Source organism: Raphanus sativus, chromosome 4 (assembly GCF_000801105.2).
Source record: "Raphanus sativus cultivar WK10039 chromosome 4, ASM80110v3, whole genome shotgun sequence".
NCBI classification, from domain to species: domain Eukaryota; kingdom Viridiplantae; phylum Streptophyta; class Magnoliopsida; order Brassicales; family Brassicaceae; genus Raphanus; species Raphanus sativus.
Genome location: NC_079514.1, coordinates 40,045,443 through 40,064,128, shown reverse-complemented (window position 1 = coordinate 40,064,128; position 18,686 = coordinate 40,045,443). Strand labels below are relative to the sequence as shown.

Genomic DNA, 18,686 nt, shown 5'->3' with positions numbered 1-18,686 from the left:
TAAAACAAGTAAAGTTCATAAAAAGACAAATATTACATGCTTAGTTGGCGATTACTTAAGTTTACAACTTAAGGAAGATAATGAGTCGTCGTGATCACAAACTTTTACTAGGTGTAATGTATTCCTCAATTTTAAACATAGAGTAATGTATAAATCAAACACAAACACAAACACAGTGTAAATAAACATCGATTGTGCGCTTCTGCTTAACTCCATGCTTATAATGTAATCACACATACTCCAATCGCATTGATGTATTTTTCCTACAAAAAATTTAGAAGCGGTAAATAAATAAGAGCTATATGATTAATCATCTTAGAATAATATTCGCTATGAAAGAGGACTATATGAAATGTTAACAGATACGCTCGGTGTTATTTCCCTTTTCAGTGTGTACCCTACTGTGTAGGCTATAAAAGCATTTCCAAAAAAAATTATAATTTCAAATATAGATTTTTTTGCTTTTTAAAACTTTAAATTTGAAATTTTAAAATTAATATTTTTATTTGCATTTTGATCTTTACAATACATATTCTATTCAAGATTTTTAAATATTTTCTCATTTCTCATTCTAATCTTTATAAAATTTATCTCATAAATCATATATTAATTTCTATAAATTTAAGTTTTACACATAAAATTAAAAAAAAAAATTAAACAAGCTTTATATTATTTTATAAGTAAACTTAGACAATAAGAATATTACAAAACAAATTTAATAAAAAAACTTTTAAAAAGGTATAGGAAGACACTAATAATTATTAGACAACAAGAACACTACAAAAAAGTTTGATATAATGATGGCATGTATTATAATTGAGGATGAACGTAATATCGATGTGTCGATAAAAGATACAAGATCAGTGGCAAAAATAACGGTTGAAATTTTGGAAAATGAAGATATTTGTTTTCAACAATTTTTATCTTTTAATCTACAAATTAAAATAAAGAGAGTCATTTTTTACTTCGAAATGTCCTAACTGATCACATAGGAGCTTTACGGAAATAATTTTGTGGAATAGTGTGGTATTTTGCTTATAGTTTAATAATTAATTATGTTTTTATTTCTAGTTTTATATTTTAATGTAAGCTTTTACTAATAATATTTCTGTAATATTTTTATATATATGTTAGTTATTCATAAAAGTTTTATGAATTTATATTAGTTGTGACAAATATAAGGACCATAATATAAAATACAAATAATTTTGAAGTTAGTTTTGAAATTTTATTTGTGGAGAAGAACATTTTAAAACTTCAAATATGGAATTTTAGAAATTTCAAAATAAAAAGTACTTTTGGAGATGTTTTAAGAGGACTGGAACCCCGAAAATCAAAGCTTATATTGTTTTGACATCGATTAATACTTCATTAGAAGTGGAATCAATTTAAAATGATACATACATTCGTATTTATAAATATAATTCTGCAATTAAGGTCACTCACTTCTGAAAGGATTCCTAGACTTGAAGCAATTCTTAGTCTAAAATTTCTGTTTAGTACGTTTTCATTGAACTAGTGTTATTAGTTATGAAAAAAATACTATTATATCAATTATTAAGAAAAACAATTCGGTGAGACTCAATTGGTTACTAAGACGATTCCTGCTCTCAACTTCTAAATTATGAGCATTCTCAAGATTTCTTAAGACATTACCAGATCTATATTTTCATTTTTATATCAACCAAATCTCGAGACTATGAAAATATGATTGCAATAACATGTTACATTAATTTAACATCGAAAAGCCAATAAGCGTTTGAGATGGAGTGGAAGAATGAAAAGTGGGGTAGGTTAGTTAATCTACAAACGGCGAATACAAAACAGAAAAGCCTAAACAACTCAAGTGTTATCCAATTATTTGAGTTGTAATGATATGATTAGTGATTAGTGCGTACAATGTTCTAACTAAGCTCACTTTCTAAAAGCTAAGTTCCCAAAAAGATGCACATGCTCGATCTATATTTTACAAAATAGAGAATGTATCAATAGTAATGATGATCTTGGAAAAAAAAGAAAAAAAATGATGATCTTGGAAGAATGTAAAAATGTCATGAATGAGTATTTGCGATTTGCTTCTTATTTAACGGATATTAAATTTTAGTATTTGTTTCGATTAGTTGGATTACGAATATCCTGATTTTTCAGATTGAATTGAAACGAATGACGGATCGAATCAAATGTTTCAGATAGTTTGCCCACTCCTAATGATACTATACTGCAGAAGCAAATTAGATTTCTAATGGTATCATGCCAATATATACAAAAGAACTTGAAGTAAAATAATGATAATCGAATATTTAAATATAAATACTTGTGTCTATATTTAGTTTTATGCCCAATTTATCTAATGAATCAATTTCAACCAAAATAGTAGAACTATATATATATCTACATACGCACGCTTGATTGAGGGATTTAATACTACGACATTTGATTAGGGTTTCGCGGATCCTGTCTTATTGTGTATATATATATATATATATATATATATATATATATATATATATATATATATATATAAATGAAGAAATATTGTCTTAGAACATCTCTATCTTCACTCTATTTTTATTTTATTTATAAAATAAATGAAATAGAAAATGAAATAGTGAAAAAATAAAAGCATTATTCTATAACTGGAATAGTGCTTTTTTTTGTTTACTAATCCATTTTCACTTTTTTATTTTATAAATGAAGTAAAATATGAAATAAAAATGAATATATTCTTATCGTTCACAAATATGATTAGTACTCCAACCTATGATTCCTTCATTTAACATTTCAAAGAATGATTTATCATTTCTAAAACAAAATATGACAAAGCATCAAAATCTCGTCGACACATGCGATCAATTTTGGAGTAAAAAACTTGGGTTCATTGTGGTATCCAGGAACTCACCTCTACTCGAAACTTTTCAAAATTAAATGGTTCCGATCTTGAGGACACTGATGTTTTTATAACTTTCTACAAGTTTTCTTATTATGATCAGTTTAAGAAAAATTTAATTGTTAATAATTCTTTTTGTTGATCAATAAATTTCTAGATTATTCTTACGTAATTAAATGAATAGTAGTTCTTGTTAGAAAATCAATTAGCAAATGGTTGCCAAACTGATTAATCATTCCAAAGACATGCATACTCGAAATACTCTCTCTTTTAGTACTATTTTCCAACGCTTTTAAATTTTCTTAAGAAAAATGTATTCTTCTATTTAGTTTGCTTTTTTGCTGTTTTTGAAAACTCATTCAAAATCTCAAATTCTTAGTCTTTCTAAAGAAAATTAATTTATGAATGTTTATTTTGATGATAGAGTTGAGAGATCAATGATTTGGATCGTATTATTGTATTAAGATTCCTTTTTTAAAAATAAAAAACAAAATATTGTACGAAGATGGGAAGTTGGTACCTCTAATTACTCTCCTAGAAAGTGCTCTCATATATGGCCAGCTTTAGCAGGCATTTAGTGACACAATCTAATTGTTTATACCCTTTTTAGTCTGTGTACATTGTCCTCTCCGACGATATTTTCTGATTATTACGATATTGTCTATTTTAAATCTATGAATATACAATATAACATCTATAAGTTAATAATCTATAAATTAATATCTCTATAAATTAATATAATTTCATAATCCTAAATTAATTTTTGGTTCAATTAGTATCTTGATAAATTAATATTTTTTACAAATTAATAAAAAATTATAGTTTCGCTGTAATCCCAACATTATTAATTTATAGAGGTTTCACTGTAGTCCACATAGATTTATTTTTGATTTCTTTTTCAAAATATTTCGAACTGATTAGAGTTTGACATCTAACACTCTAGTTATAATTAATTATGATATAATTCTTAATCCAACTTATTCTCAGAAGCTTCTACCTGAAAACCATTTGGCCGTGTTTTTCGTTTTTGTAATTAATTAAGAGATCTTTGGTTGACCACAAATAATTTAAGAGTCTAGCTAGCTAGTTCACTTTGTTCTCGGAAATTTCTAGCATAGAAAAGCATTTAGCCTTACACACCACACAGACTATTTAATATATACACACTAGACATATCACAAGCATAAATGTAGAAGTAGATAATTATTTATGCGGTAACTTTATACAACGAAAAAATCTGAATTTCTACTCACGGATATATAGAATACTTTTAGTCACTCAAACAAATGAAAACACTATTTTTGTGAAAGCCTATAAGGTATTTGCTATATAGTGTAACTTGATACATTCACCCTTTTTAATTTCATTTTTAGTGAATGCATTTAATTATTTTAGATTATTTTGTAAAACTTGCATGACACGAAATTAAAAAAAATAGACAAACTTAATAAACAGATGATGCTATTATAAAAGTGGATTAACTGAAGTTTCCATTAAAGTAATATGTATTTCGTAAAACCTTCTCAGACGGTACGTCAACAGCCTTTTCATTTATATATTTTTAATATGTAAGTGATACTAATGAATTAGTGTGAATGAAGTAGGACCTCGATCTCGATGGTTATGAGTGTGGTTATGGTTGAAAGCAGTTTCTATTCTCTAATAGAGCGGTTGAGATTTGGGTTAATTGGCCAGCTGGAGCTAGTTTCATAAATCTATTTCAGTTCAGATAATATTATGTGTTATGAGACATTCCAAGTATATATATACACCAGGAATTGAAGATCATATAACATTTAATATTTGCTTAACTATAATTAGCTAAGCAATGACGTGAATAGTATACTGTTAGGTTTCTCATTCACGAGAATCACATGCAATGCTGCACTTCACGCCGTAGCAGATTGTGTTTAAAAACTCTTATTATTAACATAGTTAAGCACCATATATTGATACTAATCATATTATATATTGGTAATATAAGAACATGACATTGATCTCACTAGTTTACTCTTTTGATGACTCAACATCGCACTTATACCAATAAATTTAACAATAATTTTCACGATTGTTCATGAAGAGAATCGAACTTGGACCATCGGATTCGTTGGGACTAATTTCCGTCTACGCTTTTTTTTTTTTTGAACAACTGAATTTATAATAGAAAAGGAAAATAGAGGTTCAAACCCAAACAACATGCTAGCCCACTAAAAACAGTGAAGAAACAGAAACAGAAGATAGATGGACCTTAAGGACCCTTTTTGCTAGAAGATCAGTCTCCCTGTTCTGAGAACGAGGGACAAACTGGAAATCAACGGAGACAAAGAGAGATGAGAGCTTGAAGATATCATGAAGGATTCCAAAGATTTCTTTGATCTGCCGTTTGTTGATGATAGTTCTAATGAACGTTTTGCAATCGGAGAAGAGCGTGATCGAGGGGAGGCCGAGATCGATTGCTCTTCGAACCCCGTGCAGAGAGCTAGGGCTTCTCCCACAAGGGGTGAATCGACGTTTTCGATGACTTGAGCTCCGGATGTGGGCTGGAAGGATCCTTCCCAGGCGAGGCTCCATGCGACTCCAGCTTGCTTTGTAGCGGCATTCCAAGCAGCATCAACGAAGCACGACGGTTTTGCCGGATCTCTGGTGGCTCTTCGTTGTCCTCTACAGCAAAACCTCTATAAATTTCCGTCTACACTAGTGTCCTAAAATGTTGGAAAGCACCACCACCGACCCAAATTACAAAGAAATACAATAAAAACATATCAATTGTTTTTTTGTGAACCAATTAATTAAATAACTATCTAACCAACGAAAAAACTAACCAATAATTTGCTCAAACAAAAGAGGTATTGTACTAGTTTATACTAATACGTGTTGGTATACACAACGTTGAATGTGTTTTCCAATATACATATTCAATGTAAATGTAGTTATCATGCATCATATATTTCTTCTAACTAGTTTATGAATTGTTTTAAAAATTGCAATTTTAGTGGTCACACGCAAAACTGCCCCCATTAACATCCAATACAGATGAGCAATAACGAGCGCAAGATTAGATTAGCGTGGAGAATATGCTCTTCCCAATAATGCATGATGCTGGCGATACTTAGAAAAAAGTCTATTATCTCATAAATAATGCTGCATGGACGATGAATCCATGTTTGGCTATTTATACGTGGTTATATCTTATAAGATTGTAAATATTTCAAATAGCATTATGAATCTTATCCGCGATTAAATAGTTTTCGAACTATATGTTCCCAGTAACTTTTTAGATTAAAACCTAGAATTGAGTTATCTTAAGATGAATGATCAAACTTTAAATTAAAAGAAAAATTCTATATACATTTGAGGTCTTCTTAATTAACCACACCAACGCATGTTGTGATGAGTGACAATCGGCCGCTGACGCCGGTCTAATTTTGTTTGATATCATCTTTATGTTTGGTGATGTTACAATTAGTTGAAATCAACAGATTTTTGCTGATAATTAAATATTTAACGTGAGTATAGTTTAAAAAAAAATTAACGTGAGTCCAATCCTAATCATTTTCTTATGGGTAGCTAGCCTCCAGTTTATAGTTATAAATTCTGAATAAATATATTTAATTATATTGTTATAAACAAAGAACCTTTTTATCCCTGTTGTTTTAAATCTTATAGTTAAGATATAATTTATTAATTTATCTTAACTTGTCACAACGATTCCTAAGAGCATGATTAACCCTAAGAGTTAAAATGTGACTCTTAACAATTTTTTAGTAATTAATGATGATTAAGAGGTTGTAGTTAAGAGACACTTAATTTTCCAGCTCCAATGCAAGATTCTTAATTTATAGTTCTTAACATTAAAAAAAAAAATTAAATGATTTTTTCAAAAAGAAAATATTTATTAATTAGAACATATTAAAGAAAAATATTTTAAACATAGATAAACCACATTAAAACAAAGATTAGTAAATTAAAGGTGGGAAATTTGAAAGAAACATATGAGCTCAGTTGTTGGGATACTCATGTCCCCATTTATCCCATACATGTTCGACCAAATCAGCTTTTAGTTGTTCATGCATTTGACTATCACGAATGCTAGTTTCAGCATCCATTATATTTCCGATATCTGTTTCTCGTTCTGTAGAGAGAGTAACACCAACCTAATTTGTGCAGTGTGTTTAAGTTGATCCTCTGAACAATTGAACCTTTACTCGATCTTCAGCTTGATCCTCCACCCTGACAAGAGAATCAATTTATTAAACCTAGTTATTACACTTCAACCATTAAACCTAGTTATTACTAACACAACCATAACCTACAACTAAGCAAAACATTAACTACAACCTAGTTATCACTTCAAAAGAAGAAGACTTTTACCTGTTTTGCTCCACCAAATGTACTCCTCTTGCTTCTCGGCCTACCACCAAATGTACTCCTCTTCGTACTCCTCAAAGAACAGAAACAAAACAAGGTTAGAAACAAAGCAGATAAACATTGATCCATCAGTCTTAATTGAAACAAACTTACAAACATATCATATTTGATCTATCCATTTTATTAATTAACATCTTAATTAACAAACCAAATCAATCGAACATATCAACATCAAAACTGTTTTATTTTTAAACAGAGAATGAAACAAGAGAAGTTCCGGTTTACCTTTCGATTTGAGGTGAGCCACCGAGAGAAAGCTTCAACGAGAAGTCCCACCGAGATACCGGTTCGAAGAGTACCTACAAACTACATAGAAAACCACTGATCAGACCAAGAATATGCATGATTAAGACATGCATAATCAAGAAAAAAACAAACCACCGCTTACCTTTCAATTAAGACGTCACCGATTAGAGCCTCAGAAGGAGAGCTCCGTCGCCGATAAGAGACACCGAAGGAGACGTCTCCGATCTGAGCCACCGAAGGAGAGCTTCGTCGCCTCGAGGACACCCACCGAGAGAGAGAGAAGCCGAGAACCACCGAGAGAGAGAGATAGAGAGAGCGAGAACTACCGAGACAGAGAACCACCGAGAGAGAGCGAGACAGAGAAAGAGGCGTCGCCGATAAGGTACACCGACGGAGACGACAAGATCAAGGAGACGGCAAATCGCCTTTCGTCGAGAGAGATCTTTCGAGAAAGAGAGAGAGAGAGAGAGAATGAGAAACATAGTTGATCGCGTTTTACGCGTAACCGATCAACTGGCCACTGATATTTCGACGCGTGGCACTAAGAGACAAGCCTTCGCGGTCATTACGCAAGAGGCGTGTCTACGCTTTCCTTCCTTTTTTTTAATTTTTTTATTTGGTTTAATGTTAAGAGATGTCTTTAAAGACAGCGTTAATTGTGCTCTAAGCTCATTCAAATTTGTTTATTTTGGGAGTACCCAATCCCACGTTAATGCATGGATTCTCATAGATGTACATGAACATTTTGCTGAGCCGGTGGGTCCCATGCAACATATAGAGTAATAGAGTATATAGATATTCAGATACAGTTTTTTTTTTTTTGATAAGTAAGATACAGTTTCCTTCTCCAATTTTTCAGAATAAAAACTCGATACATCGAACTATATTCTTCATGTTGTAAAAATAATGTTCGTGGATAAAGACGCGCATGCATATATTACATGTTTGTCTTTTATATATTTGTACTCGTTCGCATGAATATATTTTGTGAACTGATGTGGACCATGTGATGATAGTGGTCGATAAGAAGTGGTGGCTGTCACATGTTATAATAACTTTTCATATATAATTGTTCACTATAATAGGCAATTAATTGTGTGCGCTAAAATAGAAGACCTTTTACTTCCTTTAACACGCAAACTTGCTTGGACTCAGAGTCGAATATATTACCGTGCTATTTATTGTTTTCTTTGTTATTAGAGTACTACTTATTGTAATGTTTTGCGTACTACTATAATACTTAGGAATGTCAAACAGGTCGTCCCGTCCCGGACCGCAACGGACTCGTCGATTTGCGGTTCGTTGCGGTCCAGTCCTGTGCGAGCTGCGGTACTCCAAAGCCCCGGCCCAATCCCGTCCCGCCTAAAGTCCAGTTACAAACGGGTCAGCCCGCGGGATAACTTCAATCTGCATCTTGTTTAGCGATGATCCAGCTTGGTGACGATCAAAGCTAAACATATCCTGTTAATTTGGAAAAAACATGTTATTAGTTCAGCTTGGCGATGATATAGTGATATGTATGTCGTGTCCACTTTAGAATCATTGGTTAATTTGTTATGTCCTGTTATACATGATCAAGAGTGAAGAGTTTAAGACACAATTATTTTTTCTGAATCAAAACATAACTCATAATTTCATAAAAAACTAAATGCTATTATTTTCTGAATTTATAAAATTAAACCCAAACACCAATTCAAAGTTGGTAGTACTAAAAACAATGTCATTAAAAAAATAGCAACTGAAAACACCAAATCAAAAGAAACAGCAACTCAAATAAACATCAACTCAAATCACACTTTTGCAGCTCAAGAAGCTTAAAGTTTCAGATTGGTAACACCTTACAATCTTTGCAGCTCGGTGTAACGGTGTTGATTTCTTCTTCACTAAACAAGGAGCCAGGTGGTGGCGACGGTTCAAGCTGGTGTACGACCAAAACTTACATCAACTGAACACCTTCTATATCGTTTTGAGCCTACATCAGCTTTACCGTCACCACCATTCGCCTACTTGTTCGCTTTGTAGTTTCAACTCTGTCTTGTCTATTCTTTTCACCTATAAAAACAAAACACTAATCATAAACTGAACACAAAACAAGCATAAGTTGAATCCTAAATCTAACCGAAATAGAGACTTAACGAATACACATTAGGACACTGGTTTTAAGTTAATATTTTAACTAACCTAACCGACACATAGACAAACAAGGTGTAGTCATTAGGTGGTGGATCTTACAACATATAAAGCTCAGGCGTTGGATCTATAAGAAGCAATGAAGCACCAGTGGTGGATCGAAGCTTCAGAGAACACACCTGAAAAGTTAAACCAAGTCAAACTGTTAGACTACAAAAAGAAAAAAAAATCAGTAACTACATAGATCAATAATAATTAAAAAAAAATATAAGTACATAGAGAGGAGAAATGGAGAAGAAAACGAACATGCATGCAGTGAAGGAGAAGCTCCGGTGTATGATCGAAGCAAGAGAGCCCAGGACCACCGTCTATGAAGAAACCATGGCCGGAAATGGATCTTCTTGCTATGGCTCCAAGAAACTTCACCGAAGGAGATAGAAGGCGAATGGTAGATCGGAGGCATCATGCATGAAGAAACCATGGCCGGAGCTCCGTTTCTTGTGGCACCGAGTGGCCTTCCTCTCGCTCTCTCTCTCTCTCTCTCTCTCTCTCTCTTTTGTTTTTCAGGTGGCGGAAGAAATGAGAAGCGAAGAAGATGCGGGACTTTTGGGTATCCCGCGGTCTATCTGGGCCCGTATTGCAAAAGGCCCATCCCACACAAGCCCTTTCCCGCGAAGCCCGCAACGTTGCGGGATAACAGTCTTTAGGCCCAAACCCACCCCGCCACAGGTTTAAACGGGCCTGTCCCGCGGTCCACAGGTCCATTTGACATTCCTAATAATACTTAGGGGCGAGTTGATATTTGTTATTCAACAACAGCCAATCAAATATAAGAAAAGAAGAAGTCAAAACCAAAATTCTTCATTTTAAAATTCTTCATTTTGATGGTAAGCCAAGTCAGGTCCAATCCAAAATACCTACTTCCTTTTCACTCGTATATCTAAATCAAACCAGTTTTTATGTACATTTCATTTACTTAAATATATATGTTGTATATTTTTATTTTAAATTTTGAGGATTTTAAAATATATTTAGATTTTTGAAAATTTTACGTAATTAAATGAATAATAAACTCGAACCGAATCCATAATGATTTTAACTTATAACTAAAATTTTATAAACATTCGATTTAATCTTAAAATTTTAACCTTAAAAAATTAAAACTTGAATAGAATCGAATCAAATCCGAATAAATATCCAAACGACCACCTAAAAATATTCATCCATAAAAACTTCATCGTAACTTTTAGCAAAAAAACTTCGTTGTAAGCAAATTTGTGTAACAAATCAATATTATATCATTGCGGTTTTGGTGGTCATAGTTGAGCCCAATTTTTGGCCCAGTAACACGTTATATTCGTTGCAGGAATGGAAATAATTCAGATAAGTTCTTCTCATAATGAACAAAACGTTTGAAATAATTAATTAAAAGAATGGGAGGATAACAGTACAAAAGAATTTCAATAACCTAAATGATTGATGAACAGAACAAAACAAAAAACTAAACAACAAACTTCATATCTATGTTGGGGAAAAACGTCTTCCCAAAAAGAATTTCAAGATCATTCTCTAAGGGAGTCAGATTCAAATCCAAAGACAAAACCCTCTTGCTACTACTGCATCGTTTCAGAACCGGCACGTTAGAAATCACAGGAGAGATGAGCTGCGATGGCTCCACCGTCATGCTTGACCTATGCCGTCTCATGTGACCGCCTAAAGCCTGTCCGGTCCCAAAACTCTGACCGCATATCGAACATTCGTGCGCATGAGTTCCTTTATAACTGTTGGTAAGATGTTTCACCTCTTTCTGGTCAACGGCTAGCTTTGGCTTCTTATGGCTGGCCCGGTGGCCACCAAGGGCTTGAAACGAAGAGAATCTCTTGTTACACGTTTTGCATTCGAACCGGTTACTTGAACTGCTCTCGGTATATTGATTCACACCAAGTTGTTTGACCATGGAGGAGGTTTGTGATAGTATCATTAGACACTTAGCAATGTCTAGATTCTTGATGGATTCTTCGAACTCAGATCGTTCTCTCTTCATATTATCTTTCCTTTTTTGGTAAGATTTTGAGAAACAAGAAAGCAAAGTAAATTAAGGATATAGTTTTCTTTGTTTACACAATGAATTGAGAGAGTTTGTAATGAAAGTTGAGAACATAGGAGTAATGCATATTTATAAGAGCAATTCCTAAAGGTTTGAATTTCTTGTAGTTTGAACAAAACAAGTCGTCTAAACTAATATTCTAACAACAAGTAGCACTGATTGTTTGACTTGGGACAAAAATTGACATTTTCAATCTCACCCTTCCACCACCGAACGCAATGGATACCACGTGGGTTGAATAAAATGAGTAGTTTCGTCATGTATTGCACCACACCACTAAGTTTCTTGCATCTTCGAAACTTCTATTGCTAAACAAAAAATGTTAATCAAACGAAAAAGAAGCATAGTCAACAAATGTATACAACACACAGTATAGATCCAGCAGCTTGGTTTCTCATTGGCTTGCTTGCCACCGTCATTTAATTTAATATTACCTAACCATCGATCGATATACACTATAAATTATAGCCTAATTTCTGTGATCGTTGGAAAGTAACAGCCGTCACGTATAAGTATAACTAGGAAAGAACACATACAACGGTTAAAGAAAAAGAACAGTCATCCAATGGGAAACAAGTTTGATCATATCCAAATACAGACGTCAAAAACAATAAATCTTAAAAGTTCTTTTTTATCCAGAATCAAAGTCAAATACAATCATCACTCTGTTTGAAGAGAAAATTCATTTTATTTAATTGACTTTGTTCAAATCAAACACATGCACTGGAGACCAATTTAAAGCCATAGAATACAAATACAAAAGGGCTTTTAGAGATAGTCAAGAACTTTGACCAAATAGAAAAAAAGAGATAGTCAAGAACCTCTTCCCTCAGTCTAAAAAAAACCCTCACTGTATTTTAAACTAGTGGTTTTCCGGCGCTACGCGCCGGGTCTGTATATTTTATTTTTATATAAATTTATAATTTATTATATGATCTTAGTAAAGAGAATATGTTAAAAGTATGAAAATGAAAATATGTTAAAAGAAAATGATATTTTTCTAATATTTTTGATAGTGATTAACGAACGTAGTATATTACTTTGTTTGAAATTGTTTAGTTCAAAGAGAAATAACATAAGTGGTTGTTACTAATTGATTTAATAAAAATAGAATAAAAAACTGATAGTCGTAACAAAGTTAATTTAGTTAGAAATAAAGCAAAGTTGATATTTTATTTAGAGAACATATTTATATTATTAATTATTAGAATACTTATGAACTATTAAACTTGTACTAATATATGTAGTTCAAAGAATAGAAAGATAGAATAAGTTTCATATTTTATAAATTTTATAAAAAAAATAAAGGTGAAATATCAATTTTTGGTAAACTAATTGATGAGTATTAATATATATTTTTCAGATTACCACGTTTATTTTTTAAATATGGAGGTGCGAGTTGTATGTGTTAGTTTAGTTTGAAGGCCTCTAAAAAATATGTAATTTAAAATAAGAAACATAAATTTTATTTCTATATTAGTTTTGTTATAATGGAAGATTATGTCCGTCTGTTAACGAAATTCTTGTTTGTCTACCCTTATTTGCAAATATCAACGAATCTTGATAAATTTAAATATATCTTTTTAGCTAAAAAATATAAATGTTTGGTAAATTCTTCTATTTAATGGACAAATTCTATTTTAACCGGAGTGGAATATTTCACCAAATCTTCCTACCTTCCCATCAATCAACAACATATCAACCCCAACAGTTTGCCTCTTTCTTAACATTTCAGGTTTGCCAAAATTGTTGTATCCTAGTCTTAACAACATCTCTATACCGGCTTGTCTTTAACTCTGAGCAATGAAACTGGGATTTCGACATGATCTGAAATGGGAAAAGTAAAGGGATTCCCACCCGTGCTCTCACACCGTATATACATACGCAATGAAGATGAGGACTCATGAATTAAATAAGTATTCAATATGAGAGAGTGGGATGAGTGGATTTCTGGATTCATGAACGGTTACGTCGATTGTGTTAAAGAAGGAGAATCGTAGAGGTCATATTCTCCATCGTCAACATCAAATTCTAAGAAATCCTGTGAAGCAATGTTTTGAAATTTGATTCGGATACTGAACCAGACGATTTACCGGGTCGTTGGGTCAAATGATCAACCGCTGATTAATATGAATTAAATTTATTATATAATAATATATTAGCAATGGAAATAAATATATAAAAACTAAAGTTAATATTTTAAAATGTTTTTAAACATCAAATAATAGTTTTATAAAATACTACAATTCCATCAAATATTTTTTTCTTTGGTTCTTAAATTTTGGTTTTTTTACAAAACATAAATCCGATTAATATGAATTAAATTTTGCTGTCAACAAAAGAATCCGATTTACATTGGGTCACCAAATCTACCGGTTCAACCGCGGATCCGGATCGGATTCAAAATACTGTTATAAACTCTTGGACATTTATGAAAGAAAGTTTAAAAATTCAATGCCTTTCACAATTAACACCAATTAAAACCCATTAAATATAAATTGAGAAAATATTTTAATGGTTAAAAAGAGAATGCCACATGGCATTTTTCTCCTCAAGGAGATAAAAACTCAACTTTATTAGTATAGACTAGTGGTTGGCCCGCCCTACGGGCGGGGTAGTTTACATTAAACTATTTTATATTATAATATATTTTAATTTTATTAAAAGTTTAGAAATTTACTTTAAATGAAATTATAGATATAATATGCTTTTATTTTAAAATTAAATTGTAAATTTTTTAAGATTTTTTTTGGTTTGAATTGAAAGGATCACTACCACTTTTTTTGTTAGAGAACACGAAACTATGAAATTGAAAAGTTAAGAAAAATGTAGTGACTTCTTTTTTATTTCTATTTCACTTTAAAATAGTAGAAGAAAATCTTAAAGTAAGAAAAACTTATCTAATGTAATGTGATAAAATTATAAAAATAATATTTTAAAGTAATATATAAATAGTTTCAATAATGTGACAAATAATAATTTCGGTGCTCGGCGTTTCCCATTAATGGAGCAGTACACGTGTTGATATTCGTAAACTTTGTTATTCAACTACATAAAGGCAGATTATGTGTAGAGGTTTTGAAGGAACTTTTATTTATAAACATACAGTAAAACCTCTATAAATTAATAATGTTGAGATTTTAAAATTTTATTAATTTATAGAGATATTAATTTATAAAAGTTTCCTTATTTAGATTTTTTCTATTTTTCTATTTCTATTTATATAAAAAATATATTTTATTTTACCGTATGTACATTATTTAAATTTTAGAAATTTGACTTCAATATTGTTTTATTATCTTATTTTATGTATAATTTTATGTTTCATAGAATTGTTAAGTGGTTTTCGGTATAATTTTACTAAATGTTATCAAAATATATTGAAATGTTAAGAAAAATAAAAAAATTTAATTGTAAATATAAAACCAATAATATAATATTTAACTTATATAAAAATTATATATAGATAAATTATTAATTTATGATTTTAAAGGAACTATATATTTACATAAAAATTTTAAAAATATTATTATCTTATTATTTTATCGATTTGTGTTATATTTAACACCGGCCCAACTTAGGACCGAAAAAATTTATTAATTTATAGATATTATTAATTTATAAATTATTAATTTATAGAGGTTCTACTGTATAACGAAACGAAGACCTTTCCTAGGCCTGGGCATTTTACCCGGACCCGAGGACCCGACCCGGAACCGACCCGAAAATACCCGACCCGGAATCGACCCGAAAAATTATAAGTACTCATATGGGTCTTTTTATTTTGGATCTGCGGGTCTCGGGTAAGACCCGGACCCGAACCGAGATCCGATCGGGTACTCGAAATACCCGAGATTTATTTTATATATTAGGTATATTTGGGTGATTGGGTATATTTTTGGTATTTCTAATCTTTTTTTAAGTTTTAGGTTCGTATTTTTGGGTATAATTTCAAATTTCGAGTGTAATTTTAGATTTTCAGAAAATATAATTTGGGTATTCAGATATTTTTTGAGTTTTCAGGTCTGATTTTAGGTAAATATTCAGGTACTTTTACGGTTTTTCGGGTACTTTTCGAGTTTTCGGGTCCAGTTTGGGTATTTCGAGTTTTTTGGGGTTTTATATACCCGAACCGACCCGGATCCGAACAATACCCGAATATTATAGGTGTTTTACGGGTACTGAAATTCTAGACCCGAACCGATCCGGAGCCGACAAGACCCGACCCGGAACCGACCCGAAAATTATAAATACCCATATGGGTCTAAATTTCGAGGACCCGAAAGACCCGGACCCGACAAAACCCGACCCGAACCCGACCCGAAGACCCGGATGCCCAGGCCTCTTATAACCACGACAACAAAAAAAGAAAGATTTAAAACACAACCAGCAGCTGGTTTAATTTCAGGAAACGGTAGACAAAATCAAAGTGGAAACATTTAGAAACAGAAAAGCGAAAGAGTAGAAGTTGTCCATTCTGAGCTTTGGCTCTCCTTAGCCTGTGAAGTTAAGCTTTAAGCCACGTGTGGGTTCTTCCCTTCACGCTTCTCCATAAGTGGTTCATTCTTATCTGTTGATTTATCGAGACATAACAGTTGGAAGAGCAGGGCCGACAGCACTTTCGTCAAGCATTCCAGCGTTGTCACTATCAGATATTTTCTCAGGCGATGCACTGTTAAACCTATCAGTAGGATTGGTTTTAACCGCTCCAGCTCCAAGCATGTGATCAGCAGGCTTGTTATCCCTTCCCTAAAGAAGGTTAGTTGAGATCAGTCTATGCCAATAGTTGCACTTACATGACCTCCAAAGTCTGCAAGTGGTGGTCGGTGGTGGCTAAGTTGTTTAAAAGTACATACGTTACAAAGGAGGATGCTGTGTGTAGAAAGCGAACTAACAATCGTTAATCATACCAGTAGCTTGCGATCTACTAAAGGAACCATATAAGTTGGCGAATCCATCCAAAACACTGACATCGACATTTGGCCTCTGTAATATGATGAAGGTGAGTTATTAGAAAGTTAAGAGAACTAACAGAAGAATTATTGATGAGAGACAAAGTCTTAAAGAGATCGAGGCTTTAACCTACCATTCAATCCGTATGTTGACCATAATCCTCTGAATTGTCTTGTATGTGCTTTTCATGACGAAAACTTCCCCAACAATATCTTGCATCAAAGAGCGATGAGTTAGGAATTATTAATTGTTTAGTAAATGTATTCAATTAAACCACTATTGAGTTTAAGTTTAGAGACAGGCCTGGTAAGTGGATGTTCGTGTTTAGCAATTAAAATCATTTGCTCATAGTTGCGGAACATGAAGACCTCTGATGGTATAGAGTTGACGGTCTATGTAACCTCGAGAAAGGTGGTTTGATCTGAAAACCTAATAGAGACGGGTAATGTGGTTAGTTTGAAGTACTGATTACTCCTCGTAATATCGAATGAATTTAGCTCATAAATCATAATCAAACATAAGCAACGAAACTTTCTCTAATTAACTAAAAAATAAGAGATTCAACTAAAAATGGTGAAGAAATACCTTCTCATCTACCAGAGCCACCCATAAAACTTTTCACCATTTTCACATTCCTTGCTTCCCAAAGACAGAGGATCCGTGTAAGAACAGTCTTCTTACACCAATCAAATCTTCAACTCATACAAAAGAAGTTGAGGATTCGCCATGGCTTTCGACCCTCTGAAATATAGAATGATATGGAAGAAGATGTTCAAAGTTTCATTCTCTCACTGTGCCTAACCTAAATACCTTTAGTGCCCATAGAAGAATAAAAGAGTTACAAAAGAAACAAAATGTGGTGGGTCTATCAAACATTGAAAGAAATACAACAGCTTTTATTGCTTACAACTATATTTGGAGGTGTGATTCTTGAGAAGCTTAACAATAGAGAAGCTGTACCTTTTGCACACATAAAGAAATGATAAATGACAGAGAACTGAATCGGTTAGAAAGTAATCACCATGAGGGTAGCAAAGAGGAAAAAAAACACAAATCAATAAAGATCATCGTCTGTTTTCATATTTGTTTTGGGGTCATCAAACTCATGCTCATGTAGGCATAGAATCAAATAAGGTCGCTACTGAAAGCCAAAATCACAGATCAAACTATCAGAAAACTTAAAAAAAACGGATATAGAAGAGAAATCATCTTATAGCTAACATATATATATTTTTCTATCAAGCTAGCCATAGAGTCGACAATCTAAAAACAGGAGTCTTTAGATACTCCATTAGCTTCTAGTCGTCTACCTTCAATCTCTTGAGTCTCATGATCACACAACGAAACAGAAACACTGGAAATGGTATTAGATTTAAGAAGGACACCCGATATAGTGCTCGATTGCTGGTTAGGGCCTGAAGAAAATCAATCTCCAGCGTGATACAGTGGAAACGAAGAGGTAAAACGAAATCTTCAAGTGGGAAGAGTGGATTATTCAATGAAAAATTGAAATAAAGAACGGACTAAAGAATTAGGGGGACGTTACGGAGATCAAAGGTCGCGTTAATTTTCTGTGGGATTTCGTCGGGGGAGATCGCAGCCACAAGAGGAAAAAGGAAGAAGAACCAAAGCGACGCGCGAAACAAAAAAAAGTGCGTGACATACACAGCCGACCCAGCGTGCCGACACGTGTCGCGAAATGCCCCTATTCTTTTGGGCGACGTGGACGCAGGAAAAGGCAGATATGCCTACTTTATTGTTATAGATATGTATTACTTTTTTTTGGCTAAAAATTTTAAATATATTTTAAAGGCTTCTGTATTTTAAATATTGAGTACGTCACTGATGATGGATTTTTTTTTTTTTTAACTTCATGACGGAATTGTTGATTAATTTATCATTTGGGTCTCATTTTTTTTCACACAATCTCGATCC

The 18,686-nt window shown here is 32.5% G+C and overlaps 1 protein-coding gene and 3 long non-coding RNA genes across 16 annotated transcripts; all 4 read right to left on the bottom strand.

Annotated features, from left to right (window-relative positions):
* Positions 1-5,372: 5,372 nt before the first annotated feature.
* On the bottom strand, positions 5,373-8,025 carry LOC130510616 (uncharacterized). Of its 2 annotated transcripts, XR_008944311.1 has the most exons (5): positions 7,704-8,019; positions 7,541-7,621; positions 7,259-7,328; positions 7,042-7,117; positions 5,373-5,589 (listed from the first exon to the last, which is right to left on the bottom strand). It is a non-coding gene; the product is annotated as an uncharacterized LOC130510616 (long non-coding RNA). The 2 variants fall into 2 exon arrangements; XR_008944310.1 differs by lacking the exon at positions 5,373-5,589 and having other exon boundaries at positions 5,621-7,117; positions 7,704-8,025.
* A 907-nt stretch (positions 8,026-8,932) lies between these two features.
* LOC130511599 (uncharacterized) lies at positions 8,933-9,829 on the bottom strand. Its single transcript, XR_008945093.1, has 3 exons — positions 9,743-9,829; positions 9,558-9,613; positions 8,933-8,968 (listed from the first exon to the last, which is right to left on the bottom strand). It is a non-coding gene; the product is annotated as an uncharacterized LOC130511599 (long non-coding RNA).
* Positions 9,830-11,098: 1,269 nt separating this feature from the next.
* LOC108836462 (zinc finger protein ZAT11) lies at positions 11,099-11,848 on the bottom strand. The gene has a single exon (XM_018609618.2). The coding sequence runs from the start codon at positions 11,733-11,735 to the stop codon at positions 11,193-11,195; it is 543 nt and encodes a 180-aa protein (XP_018465120.1). The 5' UTR covers positions 11,736-11,848; the 3' UTR covers positions 11,099-11,192.
* Positions 11,849-16,170: 4,322 nt separating this feature from the next.
* Positions 16,171-18,422, bottom strand: LOC108851389 (uncharacterized). Of its 12 annotated transcripts, none has more exons than XR_008945353.1 (7): positions 18,298-18,422; positions 18,062-18,166; positions 17,659-17,748; positions 17,337-17,492; positions 16,885-17,180; positions 16,655-16,784; positions 16,171-16,547 (listed from the first exon to the last, which is right to left on the bottom strand). It is a non-coding gene; the product is annotated as an uncharacterized LOC108851389 (long non-coding RNA). The 12 variants fall into 12 exon arrangements; XR_008945354.1 differs by having other exon boundaries at positions 17,659-17,705; positions 18,298-18,420; XR_001949289.2 differs by having other exon boundaries at positions 17,659-17,711; positions 18,298-18,419.
* Positions 18,423-18,686: the final 264 nt, after the last annotated feature.